Source organism: Gymnogyps californianus, chromosome 2 (genome assembly GCF_018139145.2).
Source record: "Gymnogyps californianus isolate 813 chromosome 2, ASM1813914v2, whole genome shotgun sequence".
In the NCBI taxonomy this organism is placed as follows: domain Eukaryota; kingdom Metazoa; phylum Chordata; class Aves; order Accipitriformes; family Cathartidae; genus Gymnogyps; species Gymnogyps californianus.
This window is the reverse complement of record NC_059472.1, coordinates 117,140,562-117,165,273: the sequence shown is the minus strand read 5'-3', so window position 1 is coordinate 117,165,273 and position 24,712 is coordinate 117,140,562. Positions and strand designations below refer to the sequence as shown.

Genomic DNA, 24,712 nt, shown 5'->3' with positions numbered 1-24,712 from the left:
ACCGATCCAGAAATTTCTCCTAATTGCCTATGAATAACTCGTCGGTGCGCTCTTTGTGGCTGGTACTCGAATACATGCAATTCTATTATGTGCTTCATTTCACTGAGGTCTGTCATGGTTTAACCCCAGCCAGCAACTAAGCACCACACAGCCGCTCCCTCCCTCCCTCCTAGTGGGATGGGGAGAGAATAGGAAGGCTAAAAGTGAGAAAACCCGTGAGGTTGAGAGAAAGACAGTTTAGGAGGTAAAGCAAAAGCCGTGCACGCAAGCAAAGCAAAGCAAGGAATTCCTTCCCGACTTCCCATGGGCAGGCAGGTGTTCAGCCTTCTCCAGGGAAGCGGGCTCGCTCACGTGTAACGGTTACTTGGGAAGACAAATGCCGTCACTCGAACGTCCCCCTTCCTCCTTCTGCTTCCCCAGCTTTATATTGCTGAGCATGATGTCATATGGTATGGAATATCCCTTTGTCAGTTGCCTGCATCCCAGCTGTCCTGTCTGTGTCCCTCCCAGCTTCTTGTGCACCCCAGCTCCTTGGTGGGGGAGGGGTGAGAAGCAGAAAAAGGCTTGACTCTGTGTAAGCACTGCTCAGCGATAACGAAAACATCCCTGGGTTAATGTAGAAGGGAAGTTGTTGCGTGTGGTGTTGGAGCCGGGTTTAAAGGCAGCGAATGGCGTGGGTGTGGTGGTGTGCGTGTGGGTAGCGTTGGTGTTTTGTGCGGGGAGGTTTGGTTGGTTGTGTGTGTGTAATTTGGGGAAAGGAGGAATGTTTTGGGAGGCAAGGGCGGTGCTAGACGTAAGAGAGAGGAAGAGTGAGGAAGGTAAGGGTCGGGGTCGGGTCCGGGTCCGTGGTCCGCGGTGGGGGTGATGTGGGTGTTCGGGGGAAGGCATTGGGTCCCGTGGCGGGGAGGGTGTGGGGTGGGTGGGGGCAAGGTGGTGTTGGGGCAGCGGGTCCGGGTGCGGGCAGGGACGGGGGGCTAAGAGCGGCGCTGGCGGGAGCGCGGCTGGGGCCGGTGTGTAGCCACCCGGCCCTACGGTGTCTCTATTGGGGAAGCTAAGGAGGGCGGTCCGGTTAGGACCGGATGGGTGACCGCCAGGGGGCGCCCTTTTGCCTCTGCCCCTTTCCGTTGAGGGTGTGTCCCCCCTTCACTCTCTGCCCTGGATTTCCTCCTCTCCTCCTCCTCAAGCCTCCTCAGCCCTCGCGCACCATCGCAAATTGGCCCCTGGGTGCAAGGGGGGTCGGGCCATCTCCCACCTCCTTTTTGGCCCGCCGGCCTCGCGCTCTAGCAGCCTCAGCGCCTCTGGGCCCGGCCCGTCCCCTGGGAGACGCATCTTCCACCTCCCTGGGCTGGCTGGCTGGAGGGGTGCGGGGCCTTTCTGCCCAGCCAAGGTGGCGGGGGGGGCTTCCTTCGTCCCCTCGGAGGAGCTGGGGCAAGTCCCCGGCCCTGGGCCGGCTGGAGCGTGGGGTGTCCTGGGAGGTGGCGGGAGGCGACGGCAGGAGCAGGCAGGCAGGCAGGGCACTGCTGGCAGAGCGCCAGTGCTGCGGGTGCCGGCGGGAAGGAGGGATGCCCGTGCTGCGCCGGGCAGTTTCCCGGCAGGGAGCGGGCGGAGCAGGCCGGCCCGGCGGGGCAGTCAGCTGAGGGCGCCGTGTCAGGGGACGGCGGGTTGAGGAGAGCCCGCTGCCGCCCGTCATGCTGCGGCTCCCGCTGGCCGGCTTGGCGGCACTCCTCCGGGCGGCGGTGAGTCCCTCGCCTCCCCCTGCCCTCAGGGCACCCGCTCCGCGGCGGCGCCGGGGGGGCTGCGCCGTGCGGCCCGTGGCCGCCCGCCCGGCGGCCCCGAGCTGTGAGGGGCGCGGGGGGCCGCCGGGCGGGCATGGCTCCCGGCTGGTAGGGGGCCTCCTCCCGCCCCCGGAGGAAGACGATTAACTTGGGGCCATTTCGAATTCAGGAGCGGTTCGGGGGTGGTGTTACTTAGGGCGCAGGTGCTGGGCCTGCGGCTGCGCCGAGAGGGGAGATGCCGGGGCAGGGGCGGCGGCGGCGGCGGCGGCGACCCGGCTCCTCTCCTGAGCGGTCCTGCCCGCTCCGGCAGGCCGCCGCCGCGCTGGGCCCTCGCCGTTTTGGCTAGCACTAGATGGTGCTAGTTGAATGATGCACAGGTGGTTCAAGCTGTGTGAAAAGTAGCACAGCCTCATGGGAGACTTTATCAAAGGGAAGACTGGATGACAGCAAGTATGGTCTCTGAGGGTGGGGTTATGGCTGAGAGTGACGAAACTCTGAAGGTCTACAAAAGCTTGCTACAATAGGATAGGACTAGAGAAAACCTTCCATCAGAGAATTTCAAGTGTTCTCGGGGTATATGACGTTAGACAACACCACGAACAGAAATATTTTAAGCCTTGTTTCCCTGTTAGCCACATTTGGCAGGTGAAAGCAAGTGATCTAAGCTGGTGCAGCAAGTCTCTGACCAAGGCAAAGAACAGCAAAGGCCCCTTCCCTGTTTTTCATCTCTGACAACTCCTAACATGAAGAACACTGAAGCTAACTAAAAATAACTGGCCAAATGAATGACCAGGCCCATCTTTTACAGGAGCAATGGAGTCCCCCAGACACAGCAGTGTTCAATTCCAGCCAGCACTTAAAGCCAGAGACGCAAGTTCCTCCCTGAAGCGATCCCATGCCATGAGGACAGCTGGCTTCCAAACACAACTCATTGCTCAGGGATAAATACGTACCTAGTGCAGTCGCCAACTACTTGCGCTTAACGTTTTTTGCTCCATCTCTGGGAGTCAACGGCACCTCCCAGTTTGGTATCATCAGCAAACTTGCCAATGGTGCGTTCGACTCCTGCATCCAGATCGTTGATAAATATATTGAACAGAGCTGGCCCTCGAATTGAACCCCGAGGAACACCGCGGCGACCGGTCGCCAGCCAGATGTAGCCCCGTTCACTGCAACCCTTTGAGCTCTGCCCTTCAACCAGTTCTTCACCCAGCGCACCATGAACCTGCTCATCCTTAGTTGGACAACTTGTCCAGAAGGATGCTGTGAGGGATGGTGTCCAAAGCCTTCCTAAAATCCTGAAAAACTACATTCACTGCCTTCCCTTCATCCACGAGGCAGGTGACCCTATCATAGAAGGATATCAAATTAGTTAACCAGGACTTTCCTTTTGTGAACCCATGTTGATTGTGCCTGATGATTGCATTATTCTTTAAATGCCTTTCAATAGTACTCGGTATAATCTTCTCCATCATTTTTCCAGGAACTGAGGTTAGACTAACAGGTCTGTAGTTCCTGGGTCTTCCCTCACGCCCTTTTTGTAGATGAGAGTAACATTGGCTAGCTTCCAGTCAGCAGGGACCTCCCCAGACTCCCAAGACCTTTGGCAGATGATAGAGGGCTCCTGCCTTAACATCCGCTGGCTCCTTCAGTACTCTGGGATGAATCCCATCAGGCCGCATGGACTTGTGAACATTCAGCTGATACAGCTGGTCCCTTACAATTTCAGTGTCCACAAATGGAAAGTCACTGTTCCCACCTTCGTAGTCCTCCAACTCAGGGGACTGGGCAGCCCAAGGCCTGTCAGTATTATTAAAGACTGAGGCAAAAACCGCATGGAATGCCTCTGCTTTTTCTTCATCCCTATTAGTCAGAGGACCGTCTTCAACAAGGATTGGTCCAATGTTTTCTTTAGACCTCCTCTTGCTATTAACATACTTAAAAAAGGCCTTCTTGTTATCTGAAACAACACTGGCCAGTTTCAACTCTAATTGAGCTTTGGCCTTTCGTGTCTTCTCCCTGCATAAACAAACCACGGCTCTGTACTCGTCCTGCGAAGCCTGACCTTACTTCCAGAGATCATACAGTTTCTTTTTCCTCCCGAGCTCCACGAGGAGTTCCCTGTTCAGCCAAGCTGGTCTCCTGCCCCGCTTGCTTGACTTAGGACACAGTGGAATTGCCTGCTCCTGTGCTTCTGAACGGTGGTTCTTAAAGACTGACCAGCACTCGTGGACTCCTAAGCCCTCACAAGCAGATTCCCAAGCTACTCTGTTAAATAGCTCCCTGAAGAGCTTAATGTTTGCTCTCCTGAAGCCCAGGGTAGCAACTCTGCTGTCCTTTTTCTCTTTACGCTGAAAAGTTTAAACTCAACCATTTCATGATCACTGTGGCCAAGGCAGCCGCCTACCATCACATCCCCCACGAGTGCTTCTCTATTCATGATTAGCAAGTCTAGGAGGCATCTTTCCTAGTTGGCTCACTGAGTACCTGTGAGAAGAAGTTACCTCTTACAAGCTTCAAGAATTTCCAAGACGTGCTCGTCACAGCAGTATGATATTCCCAGTTGATATCTGGGAAGTTTAAATCTCCCATAAGGACAAGGGCTACCGATCCAGAAATTTCTCCTAATTGCCTATGGAATAACTCGTCGGTGCTCTCTTTGTGGCTGGTACTCGAATACATGCAATTCTATTATGTGCTTCATTTCACTGAGGTCTGTCATGGTTTAACCCCAGCCAGCAACTAAGCACCACACAGCCGCTCCCTCCCTCCCTCCTAGTGGGATGGGGGAGAGAATAGGAAGGCTAAAAGTGAGAAAACCCGTGGGGTGAGAGAAAGACAGTTTAGGAGGTAAAGCAAAAGCCGTGCACGCAAGCAAAGCAAAGCAAGGAATTCCTTCCCGACTTCCCATGGGCAGGCAGGTGTTCAGCCTTCTCCAGGGAAGCGGGGCTCGCTCACGTGTAACGGTTACTTGGGAAGACAAATGCCGTCACTCAGAACGTCCCCCCTTCCTCCTTCTGCTTCCCCCAGCTTTATATTGCTGAGCATGATGTCATATGGTATGGAATATCCCTTTGGTCAGTTGCCTGCATCCCAGCTGTCCTGTCTGTGTCCCCTCCCAGCTTCTTGTGCACCCCAGCCTCCTGGCTGGTGGGGAGGGGTGAGAAGCAGAAAAGGCCTTGACTCTGTGTAAGCACTGCTCAGCGATAACGAAAACATCCCTGGGTTAATGTAGAAAGGGAAGTTGTTGCGTGTGGTGTTGGAGCCGGGTTTAAAGGCAGCGAATGGCGTGGGTGTGGTGGTGTGCGTGTGGGTAGCGTTGGTGTTTTGTGCGGGGAGGTTTGGTTGGTTGTGTGTGTGTAATTTGGGGAAAGGAGGGAATGTTTTTGTGAGGCAAGGGCGGTGCTAGACGTAAGAGAGAGGAAGAGTGAGGAAGGTAAGGGTCGGGGTCGGGTCCGGGTCCGTGTCCGCGGTGGGGGTGATGTGGGTGTTCGGGGGAAGGCATTGGGTCCCGTGGCGGGGAGGGTGTGGGTGTGGGTGGGGGCAAGGTGGTGTTGGGGCAAGCGGGTCCGGGTGCGGGCAGGACGGGGGGGCTAAGAGCGGCGCTGGGGGAGCAGCGGCTGGGGCCGGTGTGTAGCCACCCGGCCCTACGGTGTCTCTATTGGGGAAGCTAAGGAGGGGCGGTCCCGGTTAGGACCGGATGGGTGACCGCCAGGGGCGCCCTTTTGCCTCTGCCCCTTTCCGTTGATGGGTGTGTCCCCCCTTCACTCTCTTGCCCTGGATTTCCTCCTCCTCCTCCTCCTCAAGCCTCCTCAAGCCTCCTCGCGCACCATCTGCAAATTGGCCCCTGGGTGCAAAGGGGGGTCGGGCCATCTCCCACCTCCTTTTTGGCCCGCCGGCCTCGCGCTCTAGCAGCCTCAGCGCCTCTGGGCCCGGCCCGTCCCGTCCCCTGGGAGACGCATCTTCCACCTCCCTGGGCTGGGCTGGCTGGAGGGGTGCGGGGGCCTTTCTGCCCAGCCAAGGTGGCGGGGGGGCTTCCTTCGTCCCCTCGGAGGAGCTGGGGCAAGTCCCCGGCCCTGGGCCGGCTGGAGCGTGGGGTGTCCTGGGAGGTGGCGGGAGGCGACGGCAGGAGCAGGCAGGCAGGCAGGCAGGCAGGGCACTGCTGGCAGAGCGCCAGTGCTGCGGGTGCCGGCGGGAAGGAGGGATGCCCGTGCTGCGCCCGGCAGTTTCCCGGGCAGGGAGCGGGCGGAGCAGGCCCGGCCCGGCGGGGCAGTCAGCTCATGGCGCCGTGTCAGGGGACGGCGGGTTGAGGAGAGCCCGCTGCCGCCCGTCATGCTGCGGCTCCTGCTCCCGCTGGCCGGCTTGGCGGCACTCCTCCGGGCGGCGGTGAGTCCCCTCGCCTCCCCCTGCCCTAAGGGCACCCGCTCCGCGGCGGCGTGGTGCTTCGTTGCTGGCTGGGGTGAAAGCACGACACGCTCCCCCCGCGGCGGGAGGGGGAAGAGAAGCGGAAAAGGGCGAAAAACCCGTGAGGTGAGAGGAAGACAGTTTAGTAGGTAAAGCAAAAGCCGCACACGCAAGCAAAGCAAAGCAAGCAAAGCAAAAGCAAAGCAAGGAATTGGTTCCCGACTTCCAGGGGCAGGCAGGTGTTCAGCCTTCTCCAGGAAAGCAGGGCTCCCTCACGTGTAACGGTTACTTGGGAAGACAAATGCCGTCACTCCGAACATCCCCCCTTCCTCCTTCTTCCTCCAGCTTTTTATTGCTGAGCATGACGTCATATGGTATGGACTAGCTCTTGGTCAGCTGGGGTCAGCCGTCCCAGCTGTGTCCCCTCCCAGCTTCTTGCGCACCCCCAGCCTCCTCGCCGAAATGACCAGGCCCATCTTTTACAAGAGCAATGGAGTCCCCCAGGCACAGCAGTGTTCAATTCCAGCCAGCGCTTAAAGCCAGAGACGCAAGTTCCTCCCTGAAGCGATCCCATGCCATGAGGACAGCTGGCTTCCAAACACAACTCATTGCTCAGGGATAAATACGTACCTAGTGCAATCGCCAACTACTTGCGCTTAACGTTTTTTGCTCCATCTCCTTTCTGCAGGAAGAACCTCGGAGGCAGAATCTCTCTCCCTGGAGCAAGAGCGCAGTTCAGCCCAGGCAGCGCAAGTCAATTTGAATTTTCTTATCTCAAGAACAGAATATTTGTAAGGCGCGCACACGGCCGTGATGACATCATGCAGTAACTCCTACCCTTCCTTCTCGCCACTAGTGCTGGGAATTGTCCTTTCCTTCCAAGGAGGAAGAGGAAGGACGAGAGCAAGTGCCAATCACAGCTGAGCACGGACGCTGTCCTCTTGACAGTGGCTTGGGGGTTATCCTGATGTCAGGGCTCTGACCCACTGGGGAAGAAAGCTTCTGTTTCTTGCTTTACCACCTGTGATGTGACCTCCCCTCCTTACCTGCTGTCCTAGGCACCTGCCTGCTTTGCCCAAGAGTAAAGCCTGGCTTGAGGAACAGCCTGCAAGAGCTATTTGTGTCAGCTGTACCGGGGGATACCAGTTCCCCACTGGGAGAAACTGTGGAGCTGCTCAGGTATCCACGTATTTCACCAAAGTTTCCCCTCACCAACATGTCTGCTGGCTTTAGGACAAAAAGTTGGGCTGGTTTTCCTCCTAGCGACTTGGAAATTCTGTCGCATTTTTCATGTTTTTAAGTTGGTGGAGAAAACATGGCAGGCGTTCTCCACACCAGTAGCGTCAGCAGCAGTGAGCCCAGAGCACCGGAGAAATGACTTGTTTCTTCTGCTACCAAAGAGCATAGGAAGTGTGCATGCGCCATTTTGACAGCAATCAAAAGGTTGGTATCTGTTTTTCTTTGCAACGCAACGGCTTTTTTTTTTTAAGCTACACATTCAAGAAAAAGAAATCTTACCTGCTAGCAAGACTCTGCTGTAGGAAAGATGAAAAATGGGCAACAGAAACTTGTCGTATTTAGGCGAAAGGAGAGACGTATGACCAGCGATGCACAAAGCAGATTTTGAAGGCAGGCTGACCACTGAGCCTCAAAGGCGGCCAAACTGCTATTGAAAGGATGGTCAGGAGACCTGTCTGGAGAACTATGGCTACCTGGATGGAGTAGTCGTTATGCCTTACACATCTGTTTTATTCTGACACACAACTTCCGTGTTCATGGAAGAACTCTCTGTTCTGATTTTCTGACAGCCCTCCTTTATGTTCCTGGGATAAAAAAAAAAAAGGAAAGCAGAATTCAAGCAGTTTTCCGGGAATCTAATGAACTTGTATTGGCCTAAACTGAGCAGGGGGCACCATGCGCATTTCCCACTGCAAACTGAGGAACAGGACTTGGGTAGCCAATCCCACGGATAAACTGAAACGCACTTTTGGAACATCTTCCCTTCCTGTTTCCTAACCACTCGCCTGCGATGGAGAGAGAGAAGTCTTTAAAATCTTTGCTCTCTCGGGAGCCTTCACAGGCGGCTGTACAGTCATCGTAGGCTTTGAAGAAATCGGGAAGAGCCAGTTCCGTGCCCGAGATGGACGTTCGCCAGTTGTCACCGTTGCACGCTCTCACGGCCCTGAGAAAGAGATGCTGTAAAATCGGCAGGAATGAAAAGCAGCAGTAAGTGATCTGTGGAAAGCTGTGTGCAAAATCAAATCCAGTAAAGGATCTCTCTGCATTTCTGGATCCCGTCTGGATATAGAAGCTGTTATCCAGTTCATATGAGGACAACAACTACAGGTGGCTGATGGATTTTACCAGGTATTTCCGAGAGCGCAGAGGAGGTAATTCCATTTCAGCACAACAGAAGAGCCTGCTGGACCAAAGTAACAGCGGGAGCCTAAAGCACAGGTTTTGACAGGGCTTTTTAATGGAGTCTTAACACCGCATGTCCGAGTTCTTGTAAGTTGTGCCGCTACAGCACTCGTGCATTTGAGTAACTCCGTGCACCTGCTTAGCTCCACTAGTTACCTGCATGTAGTAGCTTTCAGGTATGCCGCTGTCTGTGATGTACTGTGACTCATTTATGGAACAGTGAAAAGCACGAGAGGTGAGAATTCCTGAACGCATCGAGGCGGCAGAACAGAGATGACTGAGGAAGACAGCAAGAGGGAAAGGAGAGTGAGAACACGTAAGCAACTGAGATCCTTGAATCTCACAGAAGAGGAGGAGTAAGAGAACAGTTCCAAAAGACCAGACTCTGAATAAAAAGCATACCTCATCAGGCTTTGTCTCCAAGTCTTTCGTATGCTCCTGTTGTGGTTTAACCCCAGCCGGCAACTAAGCACCACGCAGCCGCTCGCTCACTCTCACTGCCCCCCGGTGGGAGGGGGAAGAGCATTGGAAGAGTAAAAGTGCGAAAAACGCGGGGGTGAGAGGAAGACGGTTTAGTAGGTAAAGCAAAAGCCGCACGCGCAAGCAAAGCAAAGCAAAGCAAGGAATTGGTTCCCGACTTCCCATGGGCAGGCAGGTGTTCAGGTGTTTTATTTTTTTACTTCTGTGTGCATGCATTTCTATTTTTTATTTTATATAGAGACACACACGTATTTTTATAAACTACCTGGTATATATACGCCTATTTGGGAAGAGTGAGAGAGAAAGAAAAAGTCTGAAGCACTTGTGAAATGTTAAAACACATGCCTAAGTAAACTCAGTGGCTACGAGAAAGCTCCCTCCAGAGGAGCAAGCGGCGGCACAGAAACATCTACTCCCAGAACGCAAGATGTAGCCAAATTGCCCTGGGGAAGCCGCCTGATAAGAGCTCAGAGCTGGACTGCCATCTGCTAGGAAAGACTACACAAACAGCGGACACTAAAGGCAAACCCACCAAACTGCACCCCACAAACCTACTGCAAAGGGGATTGAAAACCAGTGGAAAGGGAGAGGGAGGAGGGATTTCTCCAGTTTCCCTCTCCCATTCCTACCTGCCCGTTCCTTAAGTGTCTCCGAAACAGTAAGTAGGAATGATTTTTGCTGTGATGCGTAGATTGCCAACTTTGTCCATACCACACGGGGGGGAAAGAATCGGTCAAGTCTGTAAGACAAGAACTGGAAACATTGGTGGTGATGTGATTTTGGTATGCGTCTATGGCTTTGAGAATGCGAGGAGTGCCTGCCCAGCGTGTTATTGAAACGTCCTGTCCCCTGCCTGACAGGTTGCGTTGTGTGTGTGTGTGCAGAGGCTTTAATGTAGAAAGGGAAGTTGTTGCGTGTGGTGTTGGAGCCGGGTTTAAAGGCAGCGAAGGGCGTGGGTGTGGTGGTGTGCGTGTGGGTAGCGTTGGTGTTTTGTGCGGGGAGGTTTGGTTGGTTGTGTGTGTGTAATTTGGGGAAAGGAGGGAATGTTTTTGGGAGGCAAGGGCGGTGCTAGAAGTAAGAGAGAGGAAGAGTGAGGAAGGTAAGGGTCCGGGTCCGGGTCCGGGTCCGGGTCGGGGTCCGGGTCCGGGTCCGGGTCCGGGGTGGGGGTGATGTGGGTGTTCGGGGGAAGGCATTGGGTCCCCGTGGCGGGGAGGGTGTGGGCGTGGGTGGGGCAAGGTGGTGTTGGGGCAAGCGGGTCCGGGGCGGGCGGGGCGGGGGGCTAAGAGCGGCGCTGGGGGGAGGGGTGTCGGGGGCCGGTGTGGCGTCACCCGGCCCTCAGGTGTCTGCCGAGGGAAGCTAAGCAGGGGCGGCCCCGGTTAGAACCGGGATGGGCGACCGCCCGCAGACACCTTTTGGCTCTGCCCCTTTTCTTCCGCTTTGGGGGTCCCGCCCTTCACTCTCTTGCCCTGGACTTCCTCCTCCTCCTCCTCCAGCCTCCTCGCGCACCATCTGCAAATTGGCCCCTGGGTGCAAAGGGGGTCGGGCCATCTCCCACCTCCTTTTTGGCCCGCCGGCCTCGCGCTCTAGCAGCCTCAGCGCCTCTGGGCCCGGCCCGTCCCCTGGGAGACGCATCTTCCACCTCCCTGGGCTGGGCTGGCTGGAGGGGTGCGGGGCCTTTCTGCCCAGCCAAGGTGGCGGGGGGGGCTTCCTTCGTCCCCTCGGAGGAGCTGGGGCAAGTCCCGGCCCTGGGCCGGCTGGAGCGTGGGGTGTCCTGGGAGGTGGCGGGAGGCGACGGCAGGAGCAGGCAGGCAGGCAGGCAGGCAGGGCACTGCTGGCAGAGCGCCAGTGCTGCGGGTGCCGGCGGGAAGGAGGGATGCCCGTGCTGCGCCGGGCAGTTTCCCGGGCAGGGAGCGGGGCGGAGCAGGCCCGGCCCGGCGGGGCAGTCAGCTCATGGCGCCGTGTCAGGGGACGGCGGGTTGAGGAGAGCCCGCTGCCGCCCGTCATGCTGCGGCTCCCGCTGGCCGGCTTGGCGGCACTCCTCCGGGCGGCGGTGAGTCCCCTCGCCTCCCCCTGCCCTCAGGGCACCCGCTCCGCGGCGGCGCCGGGGGGGCTGCGCCGTGCGGCCCCGTGGCCGCCCGCCCGGCGGCCCCGAGCTGTGAGGGGCGCGGGGGGCCGCCGGGCGGGCATGGCTCCCGGCTGGTAGGGGGCCTCCTCCCGCCCCCGGAGGAAGACGATTAACTTGGGGCCATTTCGAATTCAGGAGCGGTTCGGGGGTGGTGTTACTTAGGGCGCAGGTGCTGGGCCTGCGGCTGCGCCGAGAGGGGAGATGCCGGGGCAGGGGCGGCGGCGGCGGCGGCGGCGACCCGGCTCCTTCTCCTGAGCGGTCCTGCCCGCTCCCGGCCAGGCCGGCCGCCGCGCTGGGCCCTCGCCGTTTTGGCTAGCAACTAGATGGTGCTAGTTGAATGATGCACAGGTGGTTCAAGCTGTGTGAAAAGTAGCACAGCCTCATGGGAGACCTTTATCAAAGGGAAGACTGGATGACAGCAAGTATGGTCTCTGAGGGGTGGGGTTATGGCTGAGAGTGACGAAACTCTGAAGGTCTACAAAAGCTTGCTACAATAGGATAGGACTAGAGAAAACCTTCCATCAGAGAATTTCAAGTGTTCTCGGGGTATATGACGTTAGACAACACCACCGAACAGAAATATTTTAAAGCCTTTGTTTCCCTGTTAGCCACATTTGGCAGGTGAAAGCAAGTGATCTAAGCTGGTGCAGCAAGTCTCTGACCAAGGCAAAAGAACAGCAAAGGCCCCTTCCCCTGTTTTCATCTCTGACAACTCCTAACATGAAGAACACTGAAGCTAACTAAAAATAACTGGCCAAATGAAATGACCAGGCCCATCTTTTACAGGAGCAATGGAGTCCCCCAGACACAGCAGTGTTCAATTCCAGCCAGCACTTAAAGCCAGAGACGCAAGTTCCTCCCTGAAGCGATCCCATGCCATGAGGACAGCTGGCTTCCAAACACAACTCATTGCTCAGGGATAAATACGTACCTAGTGCAGTCGCCAACTACTTGCGCTTAACGTTTTTTGCTCCATCTCTGGGAGTCAACGGCACCTCCCAGTTTGGTATCATCAGCAAACTTGCCAATGGTGCGTTCGACTCCTGCATCCAGATCGTTGATAAATATATTGAACAGAGCTGGCCCTCGAATTGAACCCCGAGGAACACCGCCGGCGACCGGTCGCCAGCCAGATGTAGCCCCGTTCACTGCAACCCTTTGAGCTCTGCCCTTCAACCAGTTCTTCACCCAGCGCACCATGAACCTGCTCATCCTTAGTTGGACAACTTGTCCAGAAGGATGCTGTGAGGGATGGTGTCCAAAGCCTTCCTAAAATCCTGAAAAACTACATTCACTGCCTTCCCTTCATCCACGAGGCAGGTGACCCTATCATAGAAGGATATCAAATTAGTTAACCAGGACTTTCCTTTTGTGAACCCATGTTGATTGTGCCTGATGATTGCATTATTCTTTAAATGCCTTTCAATAGTACTCGGTATAATCTTCTCCATCATTTTTCCAGGAACTGAGGTTAGACTAACAGGTCTGTAGTTCCCTGGGTCTTCCCTCACGCCCTTTTTGTAGATGAGAGTAACATTGGCTAGCTTCCAGTCAGCAGGGACCTCCCCAGACTCCCAAGACCTTTGGCAGATGATAGAGGGCTCCTGCCTTAACATCCGCTGGCTCCTTCAGTACTCTGGGATGAATCCCATCAGGCCGCATGGACTTGTGAACATTCAGCTGATACAGCTGGTCCCTTACAATTTCAGTGTCCACAAATGGAAAGTCACTGTTCCCACCTTCGTAGTCCTCCAACTCAGGGGACTGGGCAGCCCAAGGCCTGTCAGTATTATTAAAGACTGAGGCAAAAACCGCATGGAATGCCTCTGCTTTTTCTTCATCCCTATTAGTCAGAGGACCGTCTTCAACAAGGATTGGTCCAATGTTTTCTTTAGACCTCCTCTTGCTATTAACATACTTAAAAAAGGCCTTCTTGTTATCTGAAACAACACTGGCCAGTTTCAACTCTAATTGAGCTTTGGCCTTTCGTGTCTTCTCCCTGCATAAACAAACCACGGCTCTGTACTCGTCCTGCGAAGCCTGACCTTACTTCCAGAGATCATACAGTTTCTTTTTCCTCCCGAGCTCCACGAGGAGTTCCCTGTTCAGCCAAGCTGGTCTCCTGCCCCGCTTGCTTGACTTAGGACACAGTGGAATTGCCTGCTCCTGTGCTTCTGAACGGTGGTTCTTAAAGACTGACCAGCACTCGTGGACTCCTAAGCCCTCACAAGCAGATTCCCAAGCTACTCTGTTAAATAGCTCCCTGAAGAGCTTAATGTTTGCTCTCCTGAAGCCCAGGGTAGCAACTCTGCTGTCCTTTTTTCTCTTTACGCTGAAAAGTTTAAACTCAACCATTTCATGATCACTGTGGCCAAGGCAGCCGCCTACCATCACATCCCCCACGAGTGCTTCTCTATTCATGATTAGCAAGTCTAGGAGGGCATCTTTCCTAGTTGGCTCACTGAGTACCTGTGAGAAGAAGTTACCTCTTACAAGCTTCAAGAATTTCCAAGACGTGCTCGTCACAGCAGTATGATATTCCCAGTTGATATCTGGGAAGTTTAAATCTCCCATAAGGACAAGGGCTACCGATCCAGAAATTTCTCCTAATTGCCTATGGAATAACTCGTCGGTGCTCTCTTTGTGGCTGGTACTCGAATACATGCAATTCTATTATGTGCTTCATTTCACTGAGGTCTGTCATGGTTTAACCCCAGCCAGCAACTAAGCACCACACAGCCGCTCCCTCCCTCCCTCCTAGTGGGATGGGGGAGAGAATAGGAAGGCTAAAAGTGAGAAAACCCGTGGGGTGAGAGAAAGACAGTTTAGGAGGTAAAGCAAAAGCCGTGCACGCAAGCAAAGCAAAGCAAGGAATTCCTTCCCGACTTCCCATGGGCAGGCAGGTGTTCAGCCTTCTCCAGGGAAGCGGGGCTCGCTCACGTGTAACGGTTACTTGGGAAGACAAATGCCGTCACTCAGAACGTCCCCCCTTCCTCCTTCTGCTTCCCCCAGCTTTATATTGCTGAGCATGATGTCATATGGTATGGAATATCCCTTTGGTCAGTTGCCTGCATCCCAGCTGTCCTGTCTGTGTCCCCTCCCAGCTTCTTGTGCACCCCCAGCCTCCTGGCTGGTGGGGAGGGGTGAGAAGCAGAAAAGGCCTTGACTCTGTGTAAGCACTGCTCAGCGATAACGAAAACATCCCTGGGTTAATGTAGAAAGGGAAGTTGTTGCGTGTGGTGTTGGAGCCGGGTTTAAAGGCAGCGAATGGCGTGGGTGTGGTGGTGTGCGTGTGGGTAGCGTTGGTGTTTTGTGCGGGGAGGTTTGGTTGGTTGTGTGTGTGTAATTTGGGGAAAGGAGGGAATGTTTTTGTGAGGCAAGGGCGGTGCTAGACGTAAGAGAGAGGAAGAGTGAGGAAGGTAAGGGTCGGGGTCGGGGTCCGGGTCCGTGTCCGCGGTGGGGGTGATGTGGGTGTTCGGGGAAGGCATTGGGTCCCCGTGGCGGGGAGGGTGTGGGTGTGGGTGGGGGCAAGGTGGTGTTGGGGCAAGCGGGTCCGGGTGCGGGCAGGACGGGGGGCTAAGAGCGGCGCTGGCGGGAGCAGCGGCTGGGGCCGGTGTGTAGCCACCCGCCCTACGGTGTCTCTATTGGGGAAGCTAAGGAGGGGCGGTCCCGGTTAGGACCGGATGGGTGACCGCCAGGGGGCGCCCTTTTGCCTCTGCCCCTTTCCGTTGATGGGTGTGTCCCCCCTTCACTCTCTTGCCCTGGATTTCCTCCTCCTCCTCCTCCTCAAGCCTCCTCAAGCCGCCTCGCGCACCATCTGCAAATTGGCCCCTGGGTGCAAAGGGGGGTCGGGCCATCTCCCACCTCCTTTTTGGCCCGCCGGCCTCGCGCTCTAGCAGCCTCAGCGCCTCTGGGCCCGGCCCGTCCCCTGGGAGACGCATCTTCCACCTCCCTGGGCTGGGCTGGCTGGAGGGGTGCGGGGCCTTTCTGCCCAGCCAAGGTGGCGGGGGGGCTTCCTTCGTCCCCTCGGAGGAGCTGGGGCAAGTCCCGGCCCTGGGCCGGCTGGAGCGTGGGGTGTCCTGGGAGGTGGCGGGAGGCGACGGCAGGAGCAGGCAGGCAGGCAGGGCACTGCTGGCAGAGCGCCAGTGCTGCGGGTGCCGGCGGGAAGGAGGGATGCCCGTGCTGCGCCGGGCAGTTTCCCGGGCAGGGAGCGGGGCGGAGCAGGCCCGGCCCGGCGGGGCAGTCAGCTGAGGGCGCCGTGTCAGGGGACGGCGGGTTGAGGAGAGCCCGCTGCCGCCCGTCATGCTGCGGCTCCCGCTGGCCGGCTTGGCGGCACTCCTCCGGGCGGCGGTGAGTCCCCTCGCCTCCCCCTGCCCTCAGGGCACCCGCTCCGCGGCGGCGCCGGGGGGGCTGCGCCGTGCGGCCCCGTGGCCGCCCGCCCGGCGGCCCCGAGCTGTGAGGGGCGCGGGGGGCCGCCGGGCGGGCATGGCTCCCGGCTGGTAGGGGGCCTCCTCCCGCCCCGGAGGAAGACGATTAACTTGGGGCCATTTCGAATTCAGGAGCGGTTCGGGGGTGGTGTTACTTAGGGCGCAGGTGCTGGGCCTGCGGCTGCGCCGAGAGGGGAGATGCCGGGGCAGGGGCGGCGGCGGCGGCGGCGGCGACCCGGCTCCTTCTCCTGAGCGGTCCTGCCCGCTCCCGGCCAGGCCGGCCGCCGCGCTGGGCCCTCGCCGTTTTGGCTAGCAACTAGATGGTGCTAGTTGAATGATGCACAGGTGGTTCAAGCTGTGTGAAAAGTAGCACAGCCTCATGGGAGACCTTTATCAAAGGGAAGACTGGATGACAGCAAGTATGGTCTCTGAGGGGTGGGGTTATGGCTGAGAGTGACGAAACTCTGAAGGTCTACAAAAGCTTGCTACAATAGGATAGGACTAGAGAAAACCTTCCATCAGAGAATTTCAAGTGTTCTCGGGTATATGACGTTAGACAACACCACCGAACAGAAATATTTTAAAGCCTTTGTTTCCCTGTTAGCCACATTTGGCAGGTGAAAGCAAGTGATCTAAGCTGGTGCAGCAAGTCTCTGACCAAGGCAAAAGAACAGCAAAGGCCCCTTCCCCTGTTTTCATCTCTGACAACTCCTAACATGAAGAACACTGAAGCTAACTAAAAATAACTGGCCAAATGAAATGACCAGGCCCATCTTTTACAGGAGCAATGGAGTCCCCCAGACACAGCAGTGTTCAATTCCAGCCAGCACTTAAAGCCAGAGACGCAAGTTCCTCCCTGAAGCGATCCCATGCCATGAGGACAGCTGGCTTCCAAACACAACTCATTGCTCAGGGATAAATACGTACCTAGTGCAGTCGCCAACTACTTGCGCTTAACGTTTTTTGCTCCATCTCTGGGAGTCAACGGCACCTCCCAGTTTGGTATCATCAGCAAACTTGCCAATGGTGCGTTCGACTCCTGCATCCAGATCGTTGATAAATATATTGAACAGAGCTGGCCCTCGAATTGAACCCCGAGGAACACCGCCGGCGACCGGTCGCCAGCCAGATGTAGCCCCGTTCACTGCAACCCTTTGAGCTCTGCCCTTCAACCAGTTCTTCACCCAGCGCACCATGAACCTGCTCATCCTTAGTTGGACAACTTGTCCAGAAGGATGCTGTGAGGGATGGTGTCCAAAGCCTTCCTAAAATCCTGAAAAACTACATTCACTGCCTTCCCTTCATCCACGAGGCAGGTGACCCTATCATAGAAGGATATCAAATTAGTTAACCAGGACTTTCCTTTTGTGAACCCATGTTGATTGTGCCTGATGATTGCATTATTCTTTAAATGCCTTTCAATAGTACTCGGTATAATCTTCTCCATCATTTTTCCAGGAACTGAGGTTAGACTAACAGGTCTGTAGTTCCCTGGGTCTTCCCTCACGCCCTTTTTGTAGATGAGAGTAACATTGGCTAGCTTCCAGTCAGCAGGGACCTCCCCAGACTCCCAAGACCTTTGGCAGATGATAGAGGGCTCCTGCCTTAACATCCGCTGGCTCCTTCAGTACTCTGGGATGAATCCCATCAGGCCGCATGGACTTGTGAACATTCAGCTGATACAGCTGGTCCCTTACAATTTCAGTGTCCACAAATGGAAAGTCACTGTTCCCACCTTCGTAGTCCTCCAACTCAGGGGACTGGGCAGCCCAAGGCCTGTCAGTATTATTAAAGACTGAGGCAAAAACCGCATGGAATGCCTCTGCTTTTTCTTCATCCCTATTAGTCAGAGGACCGTCTTCAACAAGGATTGGTCCAATGTTTTCTTTAGACCTCCTCTTGCTATTAACATACTTAAAAAAGGCCTTCTTGTTATCTGAAACAACACTGGCCAGTTTCAACTCTAATTGAGCTTTGGCCTTTCGTGTCTTCTCCCTGCATAAACAAACCACGGCTCTGTACTCGTCCTGCGAAGCCTGACCTTACTTCCAGAGATCATACAGTTTCTTTTTCCTCCCGAGCTCCACGAGGAGTTCCCTGTTCAGCCAAGCTGGTCTCCTGCCCCGCTTGCTTGACTTAGGACACAGTGGAATTGCCTGCTCCTGTGCTTCTGAACGGTGGTTCTTAAAGACTGACCAGCACTCGTGGACTCCTAAGCCCTCACAAGCAGATTCCCAAGCTACTCTGTTAAATAGCTCCCTGAAGAGCTTAATGTTTGCTCTCCTGAAGCCCAGGGTAGCAACTCTGCTGTCCTTTTTTCTCTTTACGCTGAAAAGTTTAAACTCAACCATTTCATGATCACTGTGGCCAAGGCAGCCGCCTACCATCACATCCCCACGAGTGCTTCTCTATTCATGATTAGCAAGTCTAGGAGGGCATCTTTCCTAGTTGGCTCACTGAGTACCTGTGAGAAGAAGTTACCTCTTACAAGCTTCAAGAATTTCCAAGACGTGCTCGTCACAGCAGTATGATATTCCCAGTTGATATCTGGGAAGTTTAAATCTCCCATAAGGACAAGGGCTACCGATCCAGAAATTTCTCCTAATTGCCTATGGAATAACTCGTCGGTGCTCTCTTTGTGGCTGGTACTCGAATACATGCAATTCTATTATGTGCTTCATTTCACTGAGGTCTGTCATGGTTTAACCCCAGCCAGCAACTAAGCACCACACAGCCGCTCCCTCCCTCCCTCCTAGTGGGATGGGGGAGAGAATAGGAAGGCTAAAAGTGAGAAAACCCGTGGGGTGAGAGAAAGACAGTTTAGGAGGTAAAGCAAAAGCCGTGCACGCAAGCAAAGCAAAGCAAGGAATTCCTTCCCGACTTCCCATGGGCAGGCAGGTGTTCAGCCTTCTCCAGGGAAGCGGGGCTCGCTCACGTGTAACGGTTACTTGGGAAGACAAATGCCGTCACTCAGAACGTCCCCCCTTCCTCCTTCTGCTTCCCCCAGCTTTATATTGCTGAGCATGATGTCATATGGTATGGAATATCCCTTTGGTCAGTTGCCTGCATCCCCAGCTGTCCTGTCTGTGTCCCCTCCCAGCTTCTTGTGCACCCCCAGCCTCCTGGCTGGTGGGGAGGGGTGAGAAGCAGAAAAGGCCTTGACTCTGTGTAAGCACTGCTCAGCGATAACGAAAACATCCCTGGGTTAATGTAGAAAGGGAAGTTGTTGCGTGTGGTGTTGGAGCCGGGTTTAAAGGCAGCGAATGGCGTGGGTGTGGTGGTGTGCGTGTGGGTAGCGTTGGTGTTTTGTGCGGGGAGGTTTGGTTGGTTGTGTGTGTGTAATTTGGGGAAAGGAGGGAATGTTTTTGTGAGGCAAGGGCGGTGCTAGACGTAAGAGAGAGGAAGAGTGAGGAAGGTAAGGGTCGGGGTCGGGGTCCGGGTCCGTGTCCGCGGTGGGGGTGATGTGGGTGTTCGGGGGAAGGCATTGGGTCCCCGTGGCGGGGAGGGTGTGGGTGTGGGTGGGGGCAAGGTGGTGTTGGGGCAAGCGGGTCCGGGTGCGGGCAGGACGGGGGGGCTAAGAGCGGCGCTGGCGGGAGCAGCGGCTGGGGCCGGTGTGTAGCCACCCGGCCCTACGGTGTCTCTATTGGGGAAGCTAAGGAGGGGCGGTCCCGGTTAGGACCGGATGGGTGACCGCCAGGGGGCGCCCTTTTGCCTCTGCCCCTTTCCGTTGATGGGTGTGTCCCCCCTTCACTCTCTTGCCCTGGATTTCCTCCTCCTCCTCCTCCTCAAGCCTCCTCAAGCCTCCTCGCGCACCATCTGCAAATTGGCCCCTGGGTGCAAAGGGGGGTCGGGCCATCTCCCACCTCCTTTTTGGCCCGCCGGCCTCGCGCTCTAGCAGCCTCAGCGCCTCTGGGCCCGGCCCGTCCCGTCCCCTGGGAGACGCATCTTCCACCTCCCTGGGCTGGGCTGGCTGGAGGGGTGCGGGGCCTTTCTGCCCAGCCAAGGTGGCGGGGGGGCTTCCTTCGTCCCCTCGGAGGAGCTGGGGCAAGTCCCCGGCCCTGGGCCGGCTGGAGCGTGGGGTGTCCTGGGAGGTGGCGGGAGGCGACGGCAGGAGCAGGCAGGCAGGCAGGCAGGCAGGGCACTGCTGGCAGAGCGCCAGTGCTGCGGGTGCCGGCGGGAAGGAGGGATGCCCGTGCTGCGCCCGGCAGTTTCCCGGGCAGGGAGCGGGGCGGAGCAGGCCCGGCCCGGCGGGGCAGTCAGCTCATGGCGCCGTGTCAGGGGACGGCGGGTTGAGGAGAGCCCGCTGCCGCCCGTCATGCTGCGGCTCCTGCTCCCGCTGGCCGGCTTGGCGGCACTCCTCCGGGCGGCGGTGAGTCCCCTCGCCTCCCCCTGCCCTAAGGGCACCCGCTCCGCGGCGGCGTGGTGCTTCGTTGCTGGCTGGGGTGAAAGCACGACACGCTCCCCCGCGGCGGGAGGGGGAAGAGAAGCGGAAAAGGGCGAAAAACCCGTGAGGTGAGAGGAAGACAGTTTAGTAGGTAAAGCAAAAGCCGCACACGCAAGCAAAGCAAAGCAAAGCAAAGCAAAAGCAAAGCAAGGAATTGGTTCCCGACTTCCCAGGGGCAGGCAGGTGTTCAGCCTTCTCCAGGAAAGCAGGGCTCCCTCACGTGTAACGGTTACTTGGGAAGACAAATGCCGTCACTCCGAACATCCCCCCTTCCTCCTTCTTCCTCCAGCTTTTTATTGCTGAGCATGACGTCATATGGTATGGACTAGCTCCTTGGTCAGCTGGGGTCAGCCGTCCCAGCTGTGTCCCCTCCCAGCTTCTTGCGCACCCCCAGCCTCCTCGCCGAAATGACCAGGCCCATCTTTTACAAGAGCAATGGAGTCCCCCAGGCACAGCAGTGTTCAATTCCAGCCAGCGCTTAAAGCCAGAGACGCAAGTTCCTCCCTGAAGCGATCCCATGCCATGAGGACAGCTGGCTTCCAAACACAACTCATTGCTCAGGGATAAATACGTACCTAGTGCAATCGCCAACTACTTGCGCTTAACGTTTTTTGCTCCATCTCCTTTCTGCAGGAAGAACCTCGGAGGCAGAATCTCTCTCCCTGGAGCAAGAGCGCAGTTCAGCCCAGGCAGCGCAAGTCAATTTGAATTTTCGTATCTCAAGAACAGAATATTTGTAAGGCGCGCACACGGCCGTGATGACATCATGCAGTAACTCCTACCCTTCCTTCTCGCCACTAGTGCTGGGAATTGTCCTTTCCTTCCAAGGAGGAAGAGGAAGGACGAGAGCAAGTGCCAATCACAGCTGAGCACGGACGCTGTCCTCTTGACAGTGGCTTGGGGGTTATCCTGATGTCAGGGCTCTGACCCACTGGGGAAGAAAGCTTCTGTTTCTTGCTTTACCACCTGTGATGTGACCTCCCCTCCTTACCTGCTGTCCTAGGCACCTGCCTGCTTTGCCCAAGAGTAAAGCCTGGCTTGAGGAACAGCCTGCAAGAGCTATTTTGTGTCAGCTGTACCGGGGGATACCAGTTCCCCACTGGGAGAAACTGTGGAGCTGCTCAGGTATCCACGTATTTCACCAAAGTTTCCCCTCACCAACATGTCTGCTGGCTTTAGGACAAAAAGTTGGGCTGGTTTTCCTCCTAGCGACTTGGAAATTCTGTCGCATTTTTCATGTTTTTAAGTTGGTGGAGAAAACATGGCAGGCGTTCTCCACACCAGTAGCGTCAGCAGCAGTGAGCCCAGAGCACCGGAGAAATGACTTGTTTCTTCTGCTACCAAAGAGCATAGGAAGTGTGCATGTGCCATTTTGACAGCAATCAAAAGGTTGGTATCTGTTTTTCTTTGCAACGCAACGGCTTTTTTTTTTTAAGCTACACATTCAAGAAAAAGAAATCTTACCTGCTAGCAAGACTCTGCTGTAGGAAAGATGAAAAATGGGCAACAGAAACTTGTCGTATTTAGGCGAAAGGAGAGACGTATGACCAGCGATGCACAAAGCAGATTTTGAAGGCAGGCTGACCACTGAGCCTCAAAGGCGGCCAAACTGCTATTGAAAGGATGGTCAGGAGACCTGTCTGGAGAACTATGGCTACCTGGATGGAGTAGTCGTTATTCCTTACACATCTGTTTTATTCTGACACACAACTTCCGTGTTCATGGAAGAACTCTCTGTTCTGATTTTCTGACAGCCCTCCTTTATGTTCCTGGGATAAAAAAAAAAAAAGGAAAGCAGAATTCAAGCAGTTTTCCGGGAATCTAATGAACTTGTATTGGCCTAAACTGAGCAGGGGGCACCATGCGCATTTCCCACTGCAAACTGAGGAACAGGACTTGGGTAGCCAATCCCACGGATAAACTGAAACGCACTTTTGGAACATCTTCCCTTCCTGTTTCCTAACCACTCGCCTGCGATGGAGAGAGAGAAGTCTTTAAAATCTTTGCTCTCTCGGGAGCCTTCACAGGCGGCTGTACAGTCATCGTAGGCTTTGAAGAAATCGGGAAGAGCCAGTTCCGTGCCCGAGATGGACGTTCGCCAGTTGTCACCGTTGCACGCTCTCACGGCCCTGAGAAAGAGATGCTGTAAAATCGGCAGGAATGAAAAGCAGCAGTAAGTGATCTGTGGAAAGCTGTGTGCAAAATCAAATCCAGTAAAGGATCTCTCTGCATTTCTGGATCCCGTCTGGATATAGAAGCTGTTATCCAGTTCATATGAGGACAACAACTACAGGTGGCTGATGGATTTTACCAGGTATTTCCGAGAGCGCAGAGGAGGTAATTCCATTTCAGCACAACAGAAGAGCCTGCTGGACCAAAGTAACAGCGGGAGCCTAAAGCACAGGTTTTGACAGGGCTTTTTAATGGAGTCTTAACACCGCATGTCCGAGTTCTTGTAAGTTGTGCCGCTACAGCACTCGTGCATTTGAGTAACTCCGTGCACCTGCTTAGCTCCACTAGTTACCTGCATGTAGTAGCTTTCAGGTATGCCGCTGTCTGTGATGTACTGTGACTCATTTATGGAACAGTGAAAAGCACGAGAGGTGAGAATTCCTGAACGCATCGAGGCGGCAGAACAGAGATGACTGAGGAAGACAGCAAGAGGGAAAGGAGAGTGAGAACACGTAAGCAACTGAGATCCTTGAATCTCACAGAAGAGGAGGAGTAAGAGAACAGTTCCAAAAGACCAGACTCTGAATAAAAAGCATACCTCATCAGGCTTTGTCTCCAAGTCTTTCGTATGCTCCTGTTGTGGTTTAACCCCAGCCGGCAACTAAGCACCACGCAGCCGCTCGCTCACTCTCACTGCCCCCCCGGTGGGAGGGGGAAGAGCATTGGAAGAGTAAAAGTGCGAAAAACGCGGGGGGTGAGAGGAAGACGGTTTAGTAGGTAAAGCAAAAGCCGCACGCGCAAGCAAAGCAAAGCAAAGCAAGGAATTGGTTCCCGACTTCCCATGGGCAGGCAGGTGTTCAGGTGTTTTATTTTTTTACTTCTGTGTGCATGCATTTCTATTTTTTATTTTATATAGAGACACACACGTATTTTTATAAACTACCTGGTATATATACGCCTATTTGGGAAGAGTGAGAGAGAAAGAAAAAGTCTGAAGCACTTGTGAAATGTTAAAACACATGCCTAAGTAAACTCAGTGGCTACGAGAAAGCTCCCTCCAGAGGAGCAAGCGGCGGCACAGAAACATCTACTCCCAGAACGCAAGATGTAGCCAAATTGCCCTGGGGAAGCCGCCTGATAAGAGCTCAGAGCTGGACTGCCATCTGCTAGGAAAGACTACACAAACAGCGGACACTAAAGGCAAACCCACCAAACTGCACCCCACAAACCTACTGCAAAGGGGATTGAAAACCAGTGGAAAGGGAGAGGGAGGAGGGATTTCTCCAGTTTCCCTCTCCCATTCCTACCTGCCCGTTCCTTAAGTGTCTCCGAAACAGTAAGTAGGAATGATTTTTGCTGTGATGCGTAGATTGCCAACTTTGTCCATACCACACGGGGGGGAAAGAATCGGTCAAGTCTGTAAGACAAGAACTGGAAACATTGGTGGTGATGTGATTTTGGTATGCGTCTATGGCTTTGAGAATGCGAGGAGTGCCTGCCCAGCGTGTTATTGAAACGTCCTGTCCCCTGCCTGACAGGTTGCGTTGTGTGTGTGTGCAGAGGCTTTAATGTAGAAAGGGAAGTTGTTGCGTGTGGTGTTGGAGCCGGGTTTAAAGGCAGCGAAGGGCGTGGGTGTGGTGGTGTGCGTGTGGGTAGCGTTGGTGTTTTGTGCGGGGAGGTTTGGTTGGTTGTGTGTGTGTAATTTGGGGAAAGGAGGGAATGTTTTTGGGAGGCAAGGGCGGTGCTAGAAGTAAGAGAGAGGAAGAGTGAGGAAGGTAAGGGTCCGGGTCCGGGTCCGGGTCCGGGTCGGGGTCCGGGTCCGGGTCCGGGTCCGGGTGGGGGTGATGTGGGTGTTCGGGGAAGGCATTGGGTCCCCGTGGCGGGGAGGGTGTGGGCGTGGGTGGGGGCAAGGTGGTGTTGGGGCAAGCGGGTCCGGGGGCGGGCGGGGCGGGGGGGCTAAGAGCGGCGCTGGGGGGAGGGGTGTCGGGGGCCGGTGTGGCGTCACCCGGCCCTCAGGTGTCTGCCGAGGGAAGCTAAGCAGGGGCGGCCCCGGTTAGAACCGGGATGGGCGACCGCCCGCAGACACCTTTTGGCTCTGCCCCTTTTCTTCCGCTTTGGGGGTCCCCGCCCTTCACTCTCTTGCCCTGGACTTCCTCCTCCTCCTCCTCCAGCCTCCTCGCGCACCATCTGCAAATTGGCCCCTGGGTGCAAAGGGGGGTCGGGCCATCTCCCACCTCCTTTTTGGCCCGCCGGCCTCGCGCTCTAGCAGCCTCAGCGCCTCTGGGCCCGGCCCGTCCCCTGGGAGACGCATCTTCCACCTCCCTGGGCTGGGCTGGCTGGAGGGGTGCGGGGCCTTTCTGCCCAGCCAAGGTGGCGGGGGGGCTTCCTTCGTCCCCTCGGAGGAGCTGGGGCAAGTCCCCGGCCCTGGGCCGGCTGGAGCGTGGGGTGTCCTGGGAGGTGGCGG

The 24,712-nt window shown here is 55.8% G+C and overlaps 1 protein-coding gene across 5 annotated transcripts in view; it reads right to left on the bottom strand.

Annotated features, from left to right (window-relative positions):
* LOC127013277 (cartilage-associated protein-like) overlaps positions 1-23,930 on the bottom strand; it is a 29,661-nt gene extending 5,731 nt beyond the window's left edge. Inside the window, exons 1-3 of one of the 5 annotated variants that reach the window (XM_050892062.1) lie at positions 23,556-23,930; positions 22,847-22,941; positions 8,757-8,877 (exon numbers count right to left, since the gene is read on the bottom strand). In XM_050892062.1, coding sequence (XP_050748019.1) covers positions 8,757-8,877; positions 22,847-22,851 — 126 coding nt within the window. In that variant the 5' untranslated portion in view covers positions 22,852-22,941; positions 23,556-23,930. Of the gene's footprint in view, positions 1-8,756; positions 8,878-9,002; positions 9,098-9,709; positions 9,946-22,846; positions 22,942-23,555 lie in introns of those variants that run through there. The other 4 variants (XM_050892063.1, XM_050892065.1, XM_050892064.1 and 1 more) reach the window with 4 other exon arrangements.
* Positions 23,931-24,712: the final 782 nt, after the last annotated feature.